Source organism: Carcharodon carcharias, chromosome 14 (assembly GCF_017639515.1).
Source record: "Carcharodon carcharias isolate sCarCar2 chromosome 14, sCarCar2.pri, whole genome shotgun sequence".
Taxonomy (NCBI): domain Eukaryota; kingdom Metazoa; phylum Chordata; class Chondrichthyes; order Lamniformes; family Lamnidae; genus Carcharodon; species Carcharodon carcharias.
Window position 1 is genome coordinate 21912002 of NC_054480.1, and position 20122 is coordinate 21932123.

Genomic DNA, 20122 nt, shown 5'->3' on the forward strand with positions numbered 1-20122 from the left:
AAATTGGCTGCCGCGTTTCCCTATAATAGTGTCTACACTTCATAAATACTTCATTGGCTGTAAAAGCACTCTGGGACATCTTGAGGTCATGAAAGGCACTATGTAAATATTCTTTCTTTTCCTTTCCATTCCTTTCCTTCCTTCCTGTCTGACATGCTTTGTAGTTCACTATGCGTTGAAATATTGATCTCAGATGGGTGGTGCAAATGAGGTACTTCTCCAGAGTGTGGGACTTAAATTCGGAGGAGAAGACAGCCACTGGAGCTTTTCTGTACTTCCTGGTGACTGGTTAAGGAATAGGATTGGCAGATGCTCAATATAAGGCAACTTTCCTGTGACATCAGGTTAGGAATATAAACTTTAACAAAGGAAGAGTTTAAACAAAATAAAAGTGTTCTGGGTAAGAGAGTTAAGTGGAGTAAGATGCCTCATTAAAACATTCAGGTTCAGGTTATGGTGAGAAGTTTGCACTTAAGCAAAAGCTCCCACCCTGGGTTTGGGCAAAAGTTTCAAGTCTGTTCCTAGCAAGCCTACTACTGCCCTATCTCAATTGCAAACTCTAACCTTTTTGTGTCAATATTGTCCTGGGAAGTCCCTTGCACCTTCAGGATATTTTTTTGTTGAAAATACAGGAACCACTGCACATTAAAGTCTTAAGAGTATTTTACCCAAAGAAGGCTCTTCATTTAAATTCTTTTTTGTTCTGGGCACAGAGCATCAATATGCCCCCTGAACCTTCAACAGCCATGCAACCCTGTCGTTTGTCTTGTGTAAACAGAAGAGGTAAAAATACAACAAGGTTATGGCTAATTCAAAATATCATTCAATAAATACTAATTTATGCTGAATGATTCTTTCACCGCCAGAAATCTGCTACAGTGATACCTCCTGCACTTCCAAAGAGCAGAGGGTTTCTCCTGACGATTAATTGCTGTGATTTATTTTCCCTCTGCCAAATTCGTGTTTGAACTGGATGTGGTGATCTATCGTTGTGTGAACTGGCAGATTTCAAGATGAAATCAAAAGTGGCCTTGAGCAAGATTGCTGGGCTTTTATCATCACTGACAAATTTTCTCACTTCATCATCTTCCTCCACCTAGAGCAACATCTTCCAAACACATAAAGGATGATCTAACTAATTTGATCTAAAAATATGTCATATCACTGTACTGTCATTGTTCTATTGTTGCCTCACTCTTTTGATGGCATGGGAAAAAAGCATAATCAAGGGAGCTGGGGACTACAATTGCTTTTCTTCCCCTCAGTTGATGGCCTTTTTGACATTAGATTATGGTTGTTCCAGAACAACTTTCCCCAGAGACTGTAAAAGAGGATGTCAGAGCTTCTGCTTTTCTAAACTGAGACTCGGTGAATGAGCAGGGAAACAGCAGGGATCATGTGAACAGTCTGCTCAAACAGGTTCCCTCCGACCTGTCAAGTCTGTAGCCTCAGGTAGCATCCAGAAACGTGACAGCTTGACTAGTGTGTCTGTACCTGATCCCAGTCAGCTATCACAGGAGCAGCCATCTACATGCATTAATGCGAACTGGAGGGCAGTCAGATATCCCGGCACAATTAGGTACAGAGGAGAGTGACTGCTCTTTTGTTCCTGAAATGATAAATGATGTCCACATAGGGACATTAGTGACTCAGATTTATATATCCATGTGCATGTCTGTTCTCAATTTTAACTACAGATCTATGGTTCAAAATTTCTAATCATTAAACCTCAGTATGCATCTGCATATCCATGTTCAGGAGATTTCTAGAGAAACAGAAATAATGTTTTTTGATTTTTTTTTGTGTGTTATATACAGTGCTGCGCTTCAAAAACATAAATTGATAATTCTTCTGAGGCAATCAGTGATAGCCTAATATGGAAAGTACGATGTTGATTTTAAAAAGTCACCTGCTTTTGCGATAGCTTGTATTAATAATATGGAACTGTGATAAAAGCAAGGACTTTTCAATGAAACTATGAAAAGCATTATATACCTTTGAAGGCAAAATAGACAGCATTTAATTGTCAGCATTCAAATAGAGTGCGTGTTTTTTTTATTTTTGGTGGTACAGAATCCAGCCATATTCATCCCATGATTTGGAAACTTAGTTCAACGCATTTATGTTTTGGCTTAAAGAGGCTATTTTGACCTTTCTGCAAAAGGTTAAACCCTTTGATTGATTTTTTTTCTGGTAGGTTTCTATGACAGCTGTGCAGTCAGTCTCAGTACTTTACCTAAACAGTTTTGTAACCTCCATTTGCAGAGTCCCTTAGGCCAACCTTGTGGCTAGTCGCAACCTTCCATCTGTTACATGTAGCACTCAAGAGTTTCATTTAATGTCCCTTAATTTTGTTGTTCTGAAATTTGTGGAACAGCCTGACGACCCAGACAAGATAATGTACATTATTTCTGAGAACGCTCCGTAAATTTCTTGGTGCTTTATTCCCAGACTAAAAGGTAAGTGTCAACTGGATAAAGAGCCTTCAATGTGTGCTGCATGGATATTTTCATTTTGATAGTGAGACTCCACTTGTTTGAAGTGTTTCCTTCTCTGCCTTTTTCTTGAGGTGCCATTCCACAATGCCCCTTCCACAATCGAGAACACGGTGGGTGACTTTCCCATGCTTTTACCATTGGAAGTGATCTGAAACTGGCAAATAAGCGGAATACAAATGCACTGCAGGGACCCTGCCACTGATTATGGGCTCCTCCCCATGGGGAAAAATGTCTGGCCCCTTCCCCATTGTGGCACAGATGAAATAGGCAATGCCCTGTGTAGAGAATCATTGGCTCAGATCATGTGCTTTCCTTCTGTGACACAGCAAGCTGGGGTTCCCAAGGCACTGTGCTACCAGGCTGACTTTTGACATTGGACAAATTGGCATAATTGCACCATTTCACTTGCAATTCACCTTAACCATTGTAAATATAAGGGAAGCAAAAAAAGTATTCTAGTAAAAGTCTTTGCGGAAAGAGGGTGTTTGATGAGACCAAATTAGGTGAAAATGTATCTTGCAAAATGTGTGGGGGTGGAAGGGTGGTGGTCACAATCTAAAATAACGAGCATTGAGAATCAGAATTAAGCTTTCCAAGCTGCAAAGGAAAGTGGCACAGCTGGTTGTCGTGTAAGAATGTACTCTGCAAACTTTGCATTGTATGTTGGCGATTGTAGCTTTCTTTTTTTTTAAATGTAATGCCGGTTTGGGATTTGCACCGACTGAAAATTGCACTTTAAATGTGTCTTTGAGCTATCAGTTAAAATTTGCAGTTCTGCAAAAAAACACTTACTTCTTGGTTAAATTCTGAAAGATTACATCCCCGTTTTGACAAACAGGTTGGCTAATGTTAACGAGAAAAAACTTTAATTGAAAATAAAATTCCATTGAGCAGACTGAACATCTAAAGTTGTGATGTGCTGACTGAAGTGTTCATGCCGAGCGAAAAGCAGCCACAGCCCATATGTCATTTTCCACCCAGCGGCCCAAGGGCTTAAATATCCTGTAGGTGTTTTATCTAAATCTGAGGTGGGCAGTACTAATTGCTGTCTACTACTGACTATTCACGTTTAGTTCTGGAGCAGATTTAAACCAGTCTTTAGCACTGCTCTGCCAGTAATTTGATTTTCTTTGGGATGAAAATAGCTACTCCTCATCCTCACAATTAGATTTTTGACCTCAGCAATCCAGGACCCCACATTTATATTGCACGCATAACTGAGGAATTCACTTTATGTCTTTGGAAAAACCATCCAACACAAGTTTACTGCCTTGGGCCAGGTTTTCACACTTCAACTCTAGTGGGAAGCATTATGTCAGGGGCCAATATTTCCTGCTATTTCCATGGTAGTGTGCAGTGAATTTAAATATTTAAATAAAGTGCTCTAAAATGGCACCTGGAAATACTTTAGTAAGGCTAATTGCTCTGTGGTAAGTGAGAACTAGGCCCCTAGCTATGTGAGGGCAATGTATAAGTGATAAATTCAGCTCAAGAGAAGCTAAGGCTGATCTGAGTAGTTTTGATCTTGTTACCACAGCCATGCTCAATAGCAGAGACAACAACTATTCTTCCTTTTTGAACTAAGTAATTAGTTGTTGATAAAAGCAAAAAACTGCAGATGCTGGAAATCCAAAACAAAAATAAAAACACCTGGAAAAACTCAGCAGGTCTGACAGCATCTGCGGAGATGAACACAGTTAACATTTCAAGTCCGTATGATTCTTCAACAGAACTAAGAAAAATAGAAAAGAGGTGAAATATAAGCTGGTTTAAGGGGGCTTGGGACAAGTAGAGCTGGATAGAGGGCCAGTGATAGGTGGAGATAGCCAAAAGATGTCATAGACAAAAGGACAAAGAGGTGTTGAAGGTGGTGATATTATCTAAGGAATGTGCTAATAGGTGACTTTAAGGGTAGAAAGCAGGACGAGCAAGGTACAGATAACCCTAGTAGGGTGGGGTGGGGTGAAGGGAAGGGATCGAAATAGGCTAAAAGGTAGATATAAAACAATGCATGGAAATACATTTAAAAATAATGGAAATAGGTGGGAAAAGAAAAGTCTATATAAATTATTGGGAAAAAGGCGGGGGTCGGAAAGGAGGTGGAGATGGAGAAGAGAGTTTGTTGACACTTGTTAAGTTTTTCTCTCTCCTATGTTCCTCAGCCACTCTGAGCACAAGGCAGTACGAGGCAAATGAAAAACTTAAAAATAATAAACTGCTCCCTGGCCACTTTCAACATAATCCTGATAGCTTGACAATGACAAGAACTCTGATGAAAGATCATCAGCCTGAAACATTAACTTTGTTTCTCTCCCCACAGATGCTGCTTGGCCTTTTGAATATCTTCTGTTTTTGATGCACAGGAGAGGCTGTTCCCTTTCCTTGCAAAGTGCTTGTTTCTAATCCACATCCATGAGATTTATTATAAATTATATTTAGTTTATGTATTACAGATATTTCTATCAGATAAATAAAGTATTAAATGCCCCTTAAAGGAAGCTTGGGTCATGGATAGAATTATAAAACTGTGGCCTAATTCTGAGACTTACCACTCTCTTTGTGGGTAGCACAACGGTAGAAATGTGCGATAGTTAGACTATCGAGATTAATCCTTGTAATTTTTTTTTGAAGTCATCGAGATGTTGCGTCTTGGTGCCGGAGAATGGAACACTATTCATTTCAGGAACCTTGTAGCAGCAATAAGCACTCCCAGTTCAGGGAATCACTTACATGTAGAGTAACTCTCCCTCTGTTCTATCCCTTTTGGCTCATCATCTCAGATTTCAATATAATGAAAATAACTATCATCCTATGTTGTCTTTTAGTGTGAGTGGCAATTTGGTGACAATTCTGTGCTACATGTCCTCATCTAATAGGAACTGAATTGATAGTGTCTCCAGTTTAATCTATATAGGTGGATCCAAAATCCCTGGGATTTACTTTGCTCTCAGAAGTGTGTCAGGGTGTGACTTCTAACCCCTAGTCTACAGTGCCCCAGGCTCCAACCTAATGTTTGTGGTTACGTCCATTTGCTTTTAAGGAGGTAATGCATGTGCCATTTATGGCATTGTCGAGCATCTGCCTTGGCAGTGGGGATTTCAGAGCTGCCACTTGCTGCACCATTAAAGGAAACTGTCATGCAATTTAAAGATGGCTGGAAAAAGTAAATATTCAGAGTTAATGCTTTTCAAATGACAATCGATTGACTGTCATTAGTAAATGGACATTTGAAACTGTTGTGGGCCTCAGTTCCACCAGGACTTGCTCCTGGCACTGTTAGTGTCAGGGACAATGGAAGTGGAACTGGCATGATTTCTGCCTTGAGGATGGTGCCAATGAGTGGGGGGATTACAGGTGGACACAAGAACTAGGCACCACTACTTTGAGCAGAATTTGCTATTGTTTAAAAGAAATATGCAAAGATTGTATAAAGTGTGTCCTGCTCCAATTTCTAGCACGCCCACCCCAGTTGCGCTCTTGCTGGTCTGGTTTCCAAGGCCCGGGGTCCCCGCAGACAGAGTTCTATTCCATTAATCTGAGCTGCATTTGAACCCAGGAGAGGTGCAACTGGCATCCACTCAAAACATCCATGTGTCATCAATGCCACTAACTGGCTCAGGCTACATAGTTTGGCATGGAATGACTGTGTGCAGTTTCCTGCATGCACTTTATGTGCTGCTACATATGGTTCTCCATAACGTCCTCTTAATGGAACAACTTATGGACTTAAAAACCTTTGCTTATGGTGGCAATCATGAACTGAATGGACTTGTCCATTCTCCGCCGATGACTATACACTGCCTCAGGGAACTCTGACATGAGGGTGCCTTCTTTCCTGTGACTCCAGAGGCTCTGCACCTGTGCCCAGCTGAACGGGGCTGTGTCTGTCCTCCATCCTCCGAGAGGGACTGCTTACTGCTGCCTCTGCGTCTGTTACATCCTCCTGCATACTGGTGTGTTCACCGCCCAGCGCCACCCTGACTGATCACGCATGAAGGCTACTGAGGTGACTGTATCTGTGTTGGTGGAGGATGCACTTGTGAGGTGTGATGGAGCCTGGTCTGAGCTCTGCTCCAACAACACTTGGCTTGGTAATCATGAGGGAATTTGTTTTTGCCTTGGCGTTTACGCCTGTGGGTGACATGAAGTAATCATTAGAACTAACCTTGAAGAGCAGAACCCTCAGCAGTGTTGAGGCTTCCCAATGCACCTCAGTGTTGGGTATGCTGTCTACCATCTTAATGAAAGCATTGCACTCTCTGATCACCATCTTCACCGCAGATGCCCATCTCACCTTGCGCAATGTCCTTCTGGTCCCTGGCAAATACCCATGTTTTCCTCTCCATGGTGATGTGCAGGTTGGGAACACCTCCTCTCATCTGGGCCCTCTCTCAGGCACGAGGTGCCCACTTCTTGAAGTTTAAAGGACTGTGTGGTAAGGTACAACTGGCCTCTTATGACCAATGCTATCTTCCTCTACTAATTAGAAGTTTCTCTATTAATTAGAATGTTCCAGTGCTGGCAGGTCCAGAGAAGTACAATGGCACTGAGCTATTATGAGGGGTCAGTAAGTGCCCCGCACAAACTCCTGCAGGAGCAGCATGCGCCCTCAGGCTGTGTCTGCTTGATGGTGAATACCCAAGACCTGCCCTAAGGGTTCTTTTTTTTTTTCATTCATGGGATGTGGGCTCTGCTGGCTGGGCCAGCATTTATTGCCCATCCCTAGTTGCCCTTGAGAAGGTGGTGGTGAGCTGCCTTCTTGAACTGCTGCAGTCCATGTGGTATAGGTGCACCAACAGTGCTGTTAGGAAGGGAGTTCCAGGATTTTGACCCAGCGACAGTGAAGGAATGGCGATATATTTCCAAGTCAGGAAGGTGAGTGAGGTAATGCAATGAAACAGCAGCCTCAATAATGCTGCTATTGAAGGTTTAAATTGGGCTCGCTGCTTTACAGTCACGCCTTTGCTTCCTTTCCCACCCTCTATCCAATTATCACTCTGCTCCCCAAAAATCATGGGCTGTGACTGCTTCACCCTGATGGGTTTGGGACCCAGAAAAGTCCTAATATCTATTTTTCACCCCTAGAAGATAAGTCCTGCCCAAAGTGTTAGAAAGTATTGCCAAGTGTTTACAGCATAGTAACGGGCCAATTGGCCCAGCTGGTATATTCCTGTATTTAAGTTCCATGCCAGATTCCTACCAGCCCTCTTTATCTAATCCATCAGAATATCCTTTTATTCCTTTCACCCTCATGTGCTTTTCTAGCTTCCTATTGGATGCACCTATACTATTCATGTCAATGACTCTCTGTGGTAGCAAGTTACACATTCTAAATGTGATAAGCTTGATATACCGGACAGGTTTCTTGTTTGAAACAGATAACTTTATTACGGAGCTTGAGTGGAAACCAAATGCTTGAACCAGGACCGCAACTAGAAGGCTCTGTCCCTTAAGATTATTCATGCTTAGGACTGATTCGTCAGGACAATCACATGACCTCTAAAGGCAGTAGGAAAGATTATACCTACAATCACTATGGCGTGAATCTTCTGTTTGGTATCCGGGGGCCAACAATCAACTAATTGAAGCACTAGTAAGGGCTGCCTGTCCAACCTTAAGGTTGGCGGGCAGGCGAAGAGCCCAGGCGGCCTTCGCATTTTTCATGGAACCTCATCCACAGGCGGGATGAGGTTTCATGAAGGCTTTATAACTTTAATAAAAATTTTTAATAAAATTCATAGACATGTCCCAGCTCATGTGACACTGTCACATGAGGGGACATGCCTGAATAATTTTTTTAATCCTGTATTTCAAGTTTACACAATCAGATTAATCTCCCTGAGGCAGATCTGTGCCTCAGGGAGATTTCTGTGCTCTTTCACGCGCATGCACAAAAGAGTTCAGGCCCCGACTCTCCCTCCTCCACCTGCCAGCATAGGTAGTGCTGAGCACTTCCGGGTGTGTATTACGCTGGGCGGACCTTAATTGGCCCGCTCACATAAAATAGCGGCGCGCAGCCGATCGTGGGCGGTAATCGGCTGCGCGCCCGCCCACACCTGCTCCCGCTCAGCCCGCACGACGGGGAGAAAATTCTCCCCTACATTTCCTTCCCCTTTAGTTTATTTACATTTCTTATTTAAAAAGAATATTTTAATCCACAACATACACATATATACACAGGTCATGCAATTAAAGATTGTGTCCGAGGTGGCTTTTTCATTCAGTTAGACCTAGCTCTACCGCTTGAGATTCTCCCACTGGATCGACATGGCCAGGAACTGCAACATCGGGGACATCCTTAGAAATTGGCAGTTCAAAATTAGGAAATTCAACAGAGACATCAGGTATGTCTATTCTAGATCAATCTGTCACCTTAGGGATTAAATCCACATGTTTTCAAACAATCCGGTCTTCCACTTCCACTTGGTATGACAAAGGTCCAATTTCAGAGACAATTATATTAGGAACCCAACTAGGATCATTTCCAGAATTCTGTATGAAAACTGTATCTCCCACAGTAAATTTCTGAGCTTTGCTATGAATATCGTGACTCAATTTCTGACCACTCTGCTTCTTCTCTACCTTCCCCTCTAAGTTTAGAAACACCAGACTTAAACTTGTACGAAAGTGGAGTATCATCAGTAATTCAGATGGTGTTGAACCAGTAGTTGCATGAGAAATCATACAATGATTGAGAAGAATATGTGAAATTCGAGTTTCTAATGTACCTATGGATAACTCCATCATTCCTGATTTGAAAGCTTGAACTGCTCTTTCTGCTAACCCATTTAATGGGGGATCATATGGTGCTGTTTTAATATATTTAATTCCATTTAAACTCACGAATCTCTGAAATTCCATATCAGTGAAGGCAATACTATTATCTGAAACAATGACTTCTTGTAGGCCATGTATACTGAAACATTGGCACAGCTTTTCAATTGTTGAGCTCAATGCTGGTGATCTAACTTCACACACATCCATCCACTTAAAATGTGCATCAATGATCAATAAAAACATGGTACCTAAAAATGGACCTACAGAGTCTATATGCAGTCTAACCCAGGGCTGACCAGGCCACTCCCACAGATGCAGTGGAGCTGAAAATAGCAACTTCTGTTGTTGCTGACACTGGAGACAGTGTGTCCATCCTTTCTATGTTACTGTCTATACCCGGCCACCAGAAATGGCTTCGCACAAGCATCTTCATTTTCAAAATGCCTGGATGCGTACTGTGAAGCTCCGTCAAGTGTGGTTCTCTTCCTTGCAAAGAGATGATGACTCTTGATCCCCACAGCAAGATTCCATCTTGACAACTTAACTCAGTTTTACGGGCATAGAATGGTCTTATCTCTTCAGACACTGATGAATTCGACCATCCTTGCAATACCTGATCTTGGACTTTTGACAAAATTGGATCCTGGTTTGCCCAATTCGCAGTGAGGAGTCCAAGAAATTCAACACAAATACACCCACTTGTGGCACTGGAGCATGTACAATGCTATCTGGTAACAGAGGCGACTGAGTGCGTCTGCATTTGCAATAAGCACACCCGGATGGCTCATAAAGGTGTACCCATATGCTAATAAAATCAAAGACCAATGTTGAATTCTGGCTGAGGCTATCGGCAGAATGGCTTTATCTTCACTACATAAACCCATTAATCGTTTATGGTTTGATATTATGGTGAAATGTCGTCCGCGCAGATAGCGATGGAATTTCTTCACTCAATATTACTGATAAACCTTTTTCAAGTTGTGAATTACCCTTCTTGGCTGCAGAGAGGGTTCTGGAGACATGGCCAATTCTTCTTTCAGAACCATCTTCCATCCTGTTTGATAGCACAGCTCCCACACCATAAGGAGATGCATCACAGGTTAATATTAATTCTTTTGATGGGTCCTAATGTACGAGTAGACATGATGAGTGTAATAGCTTCTTGACCTCTACGAGGGCTTCTTCTTCTTGTGCCTTCCATGACCAACAATGGTTCTTTTTCAATAATAAGTGTAAAGGTGCTAACACTGTTGCCGAGTTTGGCAAGAAGTGACCGTGATAATTTATCATGCCTCAAAAAAGATTTGAGTATAATGACCCTGGTGGGAGACGGCACCTCCTTGATTGCCCTGACTTTTTCCTGTACTGGATCCAACCCCTGGGCATCCAGTTGGTGACTCAAGTAAGTGACTTCAGTCGCCTGGAAGGTACTCTTCTCTTTTTGCAATCGTACAGCAGCTACCAAAAATCTTATTAAATTCTCTTCTAGGTTGGCCAAATGCTCAGTTTCTGTTGATACTGTGATCAGGACAACATCCAGGTACACTACTACTCGGAGAATTCCTTGCAATAAGGCTTTCCATTGTCCTTTGGAAGATTACACAGGCAGATGATACACCAAAGGGTTGGCATGTATCTTGATGCAGGCCCTTGTGCGTGTTGATGGTTACATACCCTCTAGACGAGCTGTCCAGCTGTTGGTCTGCATGGCTCACGTTCAGTTTGGTGTAGGATTTTCCTCCAGCTCGCTTAGTGTACAGATCTTCAACCCTCAGGATAGGATTCGTATCTAATTTGGTGGCCTGCTTCACAATTAATTTCTAGTCTCCACAGATGCAAATAGTTTGATCTGGTTTGATCACAGGGACTATGGGCCCTGCCCATTCAGAAAACTGGACTGGCTAGATTATGCCTAGCTTCTTTAAGCAGCACAATTCTACATCTACCTTCTCCTTTAGTTCTGGCCTTAGAGAACCAGGGTGTCGCCTCTGAATCTACATATATTTTTGCTTGTAGGCCTTTTATCTTTCCCAATTCGCCGCAAAATGCGGTCGTACTTCCTTAACAACTCAGGAATTCCCCCTGTTCTCACTTGGAATATTTCTGACCAGTTGAGTTTAATTTTTTGTAACCAATCACGGCCCAAAAGACTAGGTCCTTCCACCTGTTACAATGATCACTGGGAACCGGGCTGTCTGTTGCCGAGAGGACACATGTACTGTGGTGATGCCTTTCACCTGTATTGACTCTCCAGTTTATGTCTTCAGCTGAGCTGTGGTTTGCTCCAGATTCAGTGGCTGGGTACCTTCATTTAGTTGTTTAAATGTGTATTCTCCTACCACTGTGGTGAGGATCTGAGAGAAGTTTCAGAGTTCCACCTTCGAAGCTCTATTTGCAATATTATCAACACTTATGATTAATTTGCATGTCTCGGGTTTTGCTTTATATTTAATGCAAGAAATTTATGCTCAAGCAAGGTATTTGAATCATAAGCTCTACAAAACAAAACTTTCCTAGGACATGCATTTGAATTCTGAGCTTTCTGCTTGTGGTTTGCCATCTCCCTCAGGAAATTATACAAACCCATAATAGGATAAATTAAGCCCAGGCTTTGGACAGACAACCTAATGGGTTACACTTGGAAATGTCAGTGTGCTTTTAAATAGCTCAGCAGGTTGATGGCCCCATTAACAGGTTATTGATGTGTGTTTAGATTTTATGCCACACCTACAGCATGGTAATGAATATAAGTGAGGCTAATTATTCATTTCAAAGTAGTTTGTTGGGATATTAGAAGAACTCATTTTCTCGTCTGGTGGTCTGACTAAAATTCAGAACCAGCTGTGTAGATTGCTTTACATCATTCAGTGGCCCAGACTGTTGGAGTACTAGAATGCTGTGCCAATATGCAAAACAGCTAATTATTTTTAAAAAGGGTAAGGGTGAAATAGTGTCTGAAGTAAAATGTTGGCATTATTGTTAAAAGAAATCAAAGAGAAGGCCTTTCACTCTTCAGTCAACCTCTGAACTTTGCTTGCATAATTCAGGCACTCATACGAGAGTGTGAATCGTTAAAACTATAGGCCAGCTTTGTTCTACCCTAGCTATAGAGGCAATTTTAACCATACCCACCTGAACAACTCAGTTGTTCAAGCTGCCAGGAATATAACATTCTTCATTTTAGCCTGGTGTCGAGTGCGTTAAACCTCAAGTGGCCTTTTTTGGATATGCACCTTGGGATCTGACTGTGAATTTAACCTTTGGCCTGAGTGGTGAAGTCAATGTGGTTTTCATTCTGGGTGAAGGGAGTGGGAAGGGTCCGGGTCTGAAGAGGCTCAAGAGGGTATTTGTTTTACTTCCTTTATGAGGCCAGGAGGAACAAGAGTGCACTTCCAGGCTCTACAAGAAAGGTTCAGGCCCCCACCCATATTTCTGCAGCACGAGGACTCCTAAAGCCAATCCCACAACCCATTTTTTTTCAGTGGGACTCCTCGGAGTTATACGATTTTCCTTCACTTCCTGGCCACTCTAGGAGTAAAATTAACAGTGGGATTTAAGAGGCTTGGGAGTTGAAATTGTATGAGTCTAAATTCTGGAACAGCAGACGTGTTTTGAACCTACCTCGTTACCAACGCAGGGTTAAAATCCGAAGCAAATTGATAAATGTCAGGGAATGGAATAGCACACCGTTATACCATGGTCACTGAAATGTCATCATATGTATAGATGCTAATATTTAGGCCTTTAATTTTGATAACATTTAAAATAGTTTCTGCTAAAATAAGCAGCAGTGTACCCCTATACTTGTCCAAAATGGAGATAATGCAAAGCAGTCCAATTTACTGCTAATCCCACATTGGTGTATATCTTTACTTGGGAAAATAAATCTATAATTGGACCCAATTTTAACTCTGCAAGTGAATGGGTTTTGAGCTAGTTAAATTCTCTTCCTATGAAACCAAAGCATCCAGGCCCATATTACCTTAAACAAATAGTGATTTTGCATGAGTTAGACAATGAGTATTAACAGGTTGTTTAACCAAGAGGAGTTACTAAAGCCCTGGCAGCCCAATACAGTTCTTATTTGCCACAGAAATGCACTGCCACAAATAGCTTACCTTCTTTGTGCTGGGTTGAAGTGACTGCTGAAGAAGGGAATATGCTGTGATATCACCCCCATTCCCAACCCAGAATTGGTGAGATCACACTTTAATGCTATTAACCTCCATTTTGAGCTAAAGTTGAGGTTCCAGGCTGGGACAGCTTCATTTCAATCAGCTGAAAATCTCCATAAATATCATAAAAAGGCTTTAGAGAAGGATCATGGATGGTAGGAAGAGATGTTTGACTGCACAGTGAGAATGCTCAAAGGAGGAAATCCTACAGAATGTACATTTATATAGCAGAGATATCCTTCCTTACATGAACAGCAAAGAGGTGAGTGAGAAATATATGGATATTTTCTCCCAATGTGTAAGCACATCTCCAGGCAACTGAAGAAGATCCAGAATCTTACTACATAGGGAACTGTGGAAAGAAAAAACACGTCCTTTTACTCTGAGGAGCACTTTTTAATTGTTCTGATGTAATGACAGAAAAGGAACCAGCCTTCAGAAATCTATTTGCCTTGTTGAATTGCAATGACCAATGATGCTATTTTCAGTCCTTTTTGTAGTCTTATGACAACATACTTAATTTCAAAGCCCTACTTATTTTTTTGAAAGCAGTTCAAGAAGACAGCTCATCACCAACTTCTCAAGGGCAATTGGGGATGGGTAATAAATGCTGGCCGAGCCAGTGACCAAGAAATTTTATTCAGTGAACCAGAGTAATTAAGTTAACGTCCAGTTCCTAATTACGCATAATAATATGTTACAAAAGAAGTGATCACAGTCAGAAAATTGCTTATGAGATATGTTTTTAAAATATGGAACTGCAGAATAGAGTAGAAGGTTGATTGCCTTAAGGCAAAGTATAATGGGCACCTTTCTGTACTTCACCACTGCAAAAAACATTCATACCCTGTTTTTTATATTTGTTTGTGGGCATTGATGGCTAGGCCAACATTTATTATCCATCCCTAATTGCCCTTGTTCAGACGGCATTTAAGAGTCAACAACATTGCTGTGGGTCTGGAGTCACATATGGACCAGACCAGGTAAGATCAGCAGATTTCCTTCCTTAAAGGGCATTAGTTTACAACAATGTTTTTATGGTCACCATCAGACTTTTAATTCCAGATTTTTATTGAATTCAAATTTCACTATCTGCTGTGGTGATGTTTGAACCCAGATCCCCAGAGCATTGCCCTGAGTCTCTAGTTGAGTGAAAATACCACTATACCACCACCCACCTCCCCCCAAGTGTTACACCATATTAAGTAATAAGTTTAGTCACATGAATTGTAAATACAAAATCACAAATCAAAAAACTTTTACTGAATGGAAATTGTCAAATCATTATTTGAGCAGTATTCTCAAGAAACAATTTTACAGTTAGGGCGTGCAATTCAGCTTCTGAAAAACAAGTAAAATAGAGGGCGGTAGAACAAACCCTAATGAATCTGGTGGAAATAATTTGGCACAGTTTGTGTGTGTGTGTGTTTTTTTTTAACGCACTTCATTTTTTTCTCTCTATCCTAGCCATGAGGCCAAGTTGATTTGCTTTCAATGCTCTGCCTTTTCTGTTTTACTAGGATGAGGATGGACATAGTTACTCACCCCTGGACTGTTTCCACTGTGACCATAGAGGAGTATCTAGTCTCTACTTGCTACCTTACATGTCAGTTACTGAGTCACAATGTTGTGAATTGCAGGAGAAAAGTTATAGCTTTGCTGCTGCACAATTTTGGCACCCTGTAGTTCAAATGTATGAAGGACATTACATCAGAACAATTAAAAAGTGCTCCTCAGAGTAAAAGGACGTGTTTTTTCTTTCCACAGTTCCCTATGTAGTAAGATTCTGGATCTTCTTCAGTTGCCTGGAGATGTGCTTACACATTGGGAGAAAATATCCATATATTTCTCACTCACCTCTTTGCTGTTCATGTCAGAGCACCACTGACAGAAAAGGAACCAGCCTTCAGAAATCTATTTGCCTTGTTGAATTGCAATGACCAATGATGCTATTTTCAGTCCTTTTTGTAGTCTTATGACAACATACTTAATTTCAAAGCCCTATTTATTTTTTTGAAAGCAGTTCAAGAAGACAGCTCATCACCAACTTCTCAAGGGCAATTGGGGATGGGTAATAAATGCTGGCCGAGCCAGTGACCAAGAAATTTTATTCAGTGAACCAGAGTAATTAAGTTAACGTCCAGTTCCTAAACAGCATGTGTAGATAGAAATACTTATTGATCATGCAAAATTATTTTGTATCTATAGTCAGGACATTATTTACAGGAGTTCCTATAGGATTTTGTATTCACAACATGATGTTCAATCATTTGATCTTTCAAAATAAAAGCAGTGATAGATCTTGTTCCTTCCCCATATTTCGAAGATGAACAAATTTGTGGGATCCCGGAGAAGGACCTATACATGACATTGTACAGAGTTAGCTGTTTGAGGAACCTGAGGGCAGGTAATTTTCAACTTTACCTCCAGGCAGAAACCTGCCAGAGTTGATCATTCTCCCATTGTAGACCCTCTCGGTTTTTGTCCCATTGACTTCAAGGAGCTTCCCAACAATCTCAGCATCCATTTATGAAGTGAATGGGCTTGCACAGAAGAGACTGCTGGCCAAAAGATTTTTTTGTTTATCAGGTGGATGAAGATTATCTAACTACATGGTCTCACAGGGTTGCTATGCACTGAAAGGCTCGCCATCATAAGGATGCAGGAGCTGGAGTGAGCAACCTGCCTCTATATATAATTTTAGAATAATAAATAGTGATTAATTGCTATAATTTGTCAATAACTCCATTGTCAGAATGGTGGAAAGTGAATTGGATGGCCGGTGGTCTTTTCCTTCTAGCAATTCCTATATTTCTATGTTTCAGTGTTAGTAGCTTAGCCAAGATAAATAATAGAGGCTGCATGAATAATAGACCTTAAAGCTGTAAGAATTTGAGGACATTCAATGTTTAGGAAAAACCTTAAAATGCAGCCCTTTATTAAATATCTGTAGCGTACTGTTTGCTTGTCTCTTATATTTGCCTTAGGGCATGGATAAGTAGGAATCCTTTACATACCTAAATTGAAAACCAATTTAATTAACTGTAACTCAGTAATTCCTTGCACATAAATGATGTGAGGGTGTATTCTGATATAGTGGTTACACTCTTAATATCGGACATATTGTGAATACATTTCACTTTGAAAAACTGTCATATTATTTGGATTTTCTATGACTTGTTTCAAAAGGCCTTGGAAAATTTCAAATCCTTTTTTATTCAATGCCATTTAACCACAAGATTCATTGTCACAAAAGTACTATCTGCACGTATTGATCAACAAGGTGGTGGCATAAGGCAGAGTGTAGACACATGCACAGTCCACAGAACACCTATTTTTAATAAAAACACTCACGGGTTGCTATTTGCAGTTACTATTGAAAACAACTTGACAGTATCAGAGAGAGAGAAAAAAAGAGAAATATCGTAAGATTACAAATTTACACAAAAAAGATTATTTGTCTTTTGATTGTCTTAGCAATAGCAGGTTTTGTATTTTTTAAATAAGAACTTATCTTCCTTGTGGGACACATGTGTTTACACATATAGCACAGTTCATGTTGGGGGAAAGCATGAGTTCATAAATAGCAAGAACCATTAAAAAAAACTATAGGGGAGTCGAGGGTTATGGGGAACAGGCAGGAAAGTGGAGTTGAGGCCAACATCAGATCAGCCATGATCTCATCGAATGGTGGAGCAGGCTCGAGGGGCCACAAGGCCTACTCCTGCTCTTATTTCTTATGTTCTTAAAAACAGTGATTGTACCACGCTGTTGGTAACCACAAGTCTCTGTTCCCTCTTGGTGTCCAAAGTAAAGTCTTGATGATAAAGAAGGATTCAGTTGACTTTGTAGTTAATATCAGCTCAGGTTTGTGTCTTTTCAATAAAGGCACATTTCCATGATGAAGACCCTGGTGCAGTGGTTTTTAAATCATTTTTTTTTCTATGAAGGTCAGATCTCATTCATAATTCTGAAATCATTTTCATTTTGCTTCCGTGAAGGTTAAGACAAAGCGTATATCAACTGCATAATCCACACATTTCATTGCTGGATCAGCACCACAGTCAAGGAGCAAAGGTGCAGTCTGTTTTCTGCTACAAGTACTCAAGTTCCAGGGCATGTCGTAGGGCCTCGAGGTCTGCATGGCATGAGATCCTCCAGAATGGCATATTGTTCTGCAGAAAGCACAAGAGAGCTTGTTGAAACAATAAATCCTCTACTTCAAGTAATCAGCCTAACTGTTAGGACCTAACACCTACAATAGGGCTCTCAATCAGAGCATTTAATTCAGAACAATTTATCAGACCACACCAAATAGCTCAGCTCGACAGCACTGCTCGCTCACGTCACAGGAATTGTGGCGGGGCTCAAAGGTCGGAGGCTGGAGAAGGAAACTAACCAAACAGGTATTATTATTTTAGTGAATTGTTTTAGTTTGTGTTGCAACCAGCAGTGAAGGAATTGAGCACTTCTGCATCAAATTTACTATATAGATCATCTCCAAAGAGCAGTTCATTCTCTCAAAAATATGCCTCAAGTTCAATGTCAGCCAAGCACAGACATCAGGGCATTTAGAAATTACTGGGAGGAGAGGGGAAACACTAAAGGGACAGGATTATGTTCTGATGGGTCTGATGTTTATACTTTAGTGAACACATTTTGGGTTTTTTTTTCCTCTATACATTAATACTATAGAATGTATATATCACTTCATGTGCCTTAATATAAGAGAATAAGAGGGTAATTCTGTGAGGGCCTATTCCTGGAGCTTGGGTCACACTATTTACCTTATTGCAATTTAGTCCTGTTTCCAAATTACACTCTCATCGAGTGAGGGTCCACTCTGGGAGCAGACTTGCAAAATCATTCTTCAAAGCCAAACAATCAAAGCAGCTTTCATTGAACATTCCGCCATGCCACACAAATGCCAAATAGTGAAAATAAATATGTAAAATGCACTTTCTCTGGACTAGTCCAACAAACAGGCTCCTCCAACGCACTGTTCAAGGTTGTTGATTTATGGAAATAATCATTTATCTAGCACACCCCAACCCAGCATGTTGTAATGTACATAGGACTTGTGTAATGTGAAACTGAATATGGAACAAATATTATCCCTCACTGTTTCCTCCAGGAAAGCCAAACAAACACTAAATCAAAGCAACTTCAATATGTTCAAACTGGAGTTAATATTGCCTACCTTAGTTCAGTCCAACACAAAAACATCTTGACACCAACTCATCATCACTTCATATGATCAACAGCACTGTTAGTAACGGTATTTGGATTTGGGACGTGGATTTTGAATCGGGGCTGTGAATTGGGCTTGGAACCTGAGTAGGGGCTGCAGCTGTGACTGTTAGTTGGGATTGTAGTCCTGTTGTGTCAGATTGAATTCATTTCATTTTCTGATTTTCAAAAATGTGGCTATTTTAGCCTCTCCCAAAACCAGTTTCTTTTGCAAAGTGCCACCTCTACTGCATGATGCTGGGCTCAGAGTCCTTTTCCTGTAATTGGCTGTTTGACAAACACAGCCATATATTGCGTTACCAGCTGCACAGCTCTAAACCTGCTGATCTCATCCTTCTAATGACCAAGTTCCCACTCTGTGCCCTCTTCACTCAAAGAGTGGTGACAACCTGGAACTTGCTACCACAGCTGGAAGAATTTTATGCCCTCTCTCATGGAGTGTTTGGAAGCGGGGGGGGGGGCATTAAATCAGGTGGGAAGGTATTTAATCAGGCAAGAGGGTATTTAATCAGGCGGGAGGGTATTTAATTAGGCGGGAGGGTGTGCGCAAGTACCCCACCCCCTTCCCACCTCCGCCAAAATTAAGTCCAGGGTGAGAAGGCCCATAGTTGGGCCTATTAAATGGAGTGGGGGGGGGGGGGGGGGGGGGGGAGACACATTCATTCAAAGGCACATAATGCTTGATCGAGAGACCCTGCATTGGGAAGGGGGTGGGGCCTTTGTTGCTGATCCCCCTACAACACTCCCCTGCAACCTTCACCCTGCAAAACCCCTCCAGCCATTACCTAACTCTGGTCTGGCTTGCTCCTTGATCCTAGGCCTCAGATGACTGTTGTTCCAGTATCAGCCACTGCCTTTCCAGTGACGCTGATGAGCAAAAGAGCGGCCGGCCTCTGATTGGTTGGCAGCTTTCCGTGGGCAGGAGTTCCGCCCCAGGGGTCCTGGATCCTGATGAAGGCCTGCCGCTGGCTACTGAAGTGAGAGGCACTTAATACCGGTGGACATTCACAAAGGCAAAGCAGGTTTCGTGTCAACTCTACAGTGAGTAGGCAAGACTTGCGTCATCTCTATAAAATACCTCAAGGAGTGGCTGAAGTGAATAGTATAGATAAATTTAAGAGGAAATTAGACAAGCATATGAGGGAGAAGGGAATACTGTCGATGGTTATGATAGTAAATTTAGAGGAGAAAAGATAGGAGGGTTCAAGTGGAACATACATACAGCATGGACCATTTGGGCCAAATGGCCTGTTTCTGTGCTGTATATCCTGTGTAATCCCATGCGCTACTCACTGAATTTGGTTTGTAACGGGGGTGTCAGGCTCTTGGTGCTACCATGAAAAATGTCTTCATCCATTTTGTAGTTGATTTGAGTTGTGGTGAGTGGAAGATGAGAAATGAGGATTCCCTCTTTATTCACCA

At 41.4% G+C, this 20122-nt stretch overlaps 1 protein-coding gene across 4 annotated transcripts in view; it reads right to left on the minus strand.

Moving 5' to 3' along the window:
• Positions 1 to 16647: 16647 nt before the first annotated feature.
• LOC121287415 (eyes absent homolog 2-like) overlaps positions 16648 to 20122 on the minus strand; it is a 262276-nt gene continuing 258801 nt past the window's right edge. For all 4 annotated transcript variants that reach the window (XM_041205274.1, XM_041205273.1, XM_041205275.1 and 1 more), the window contains one exon: positions 16648 to 17625. In XM_041205274.1, the coding sequence (XP_041061208.1) occupies positions 17545 to 17625 (81 nt within the window). In that variant the 3' untranslated portion in view covers positions 16648 to 17544. The remainder of the gene's footprint in view (positions 17626 to 20122) is intronic.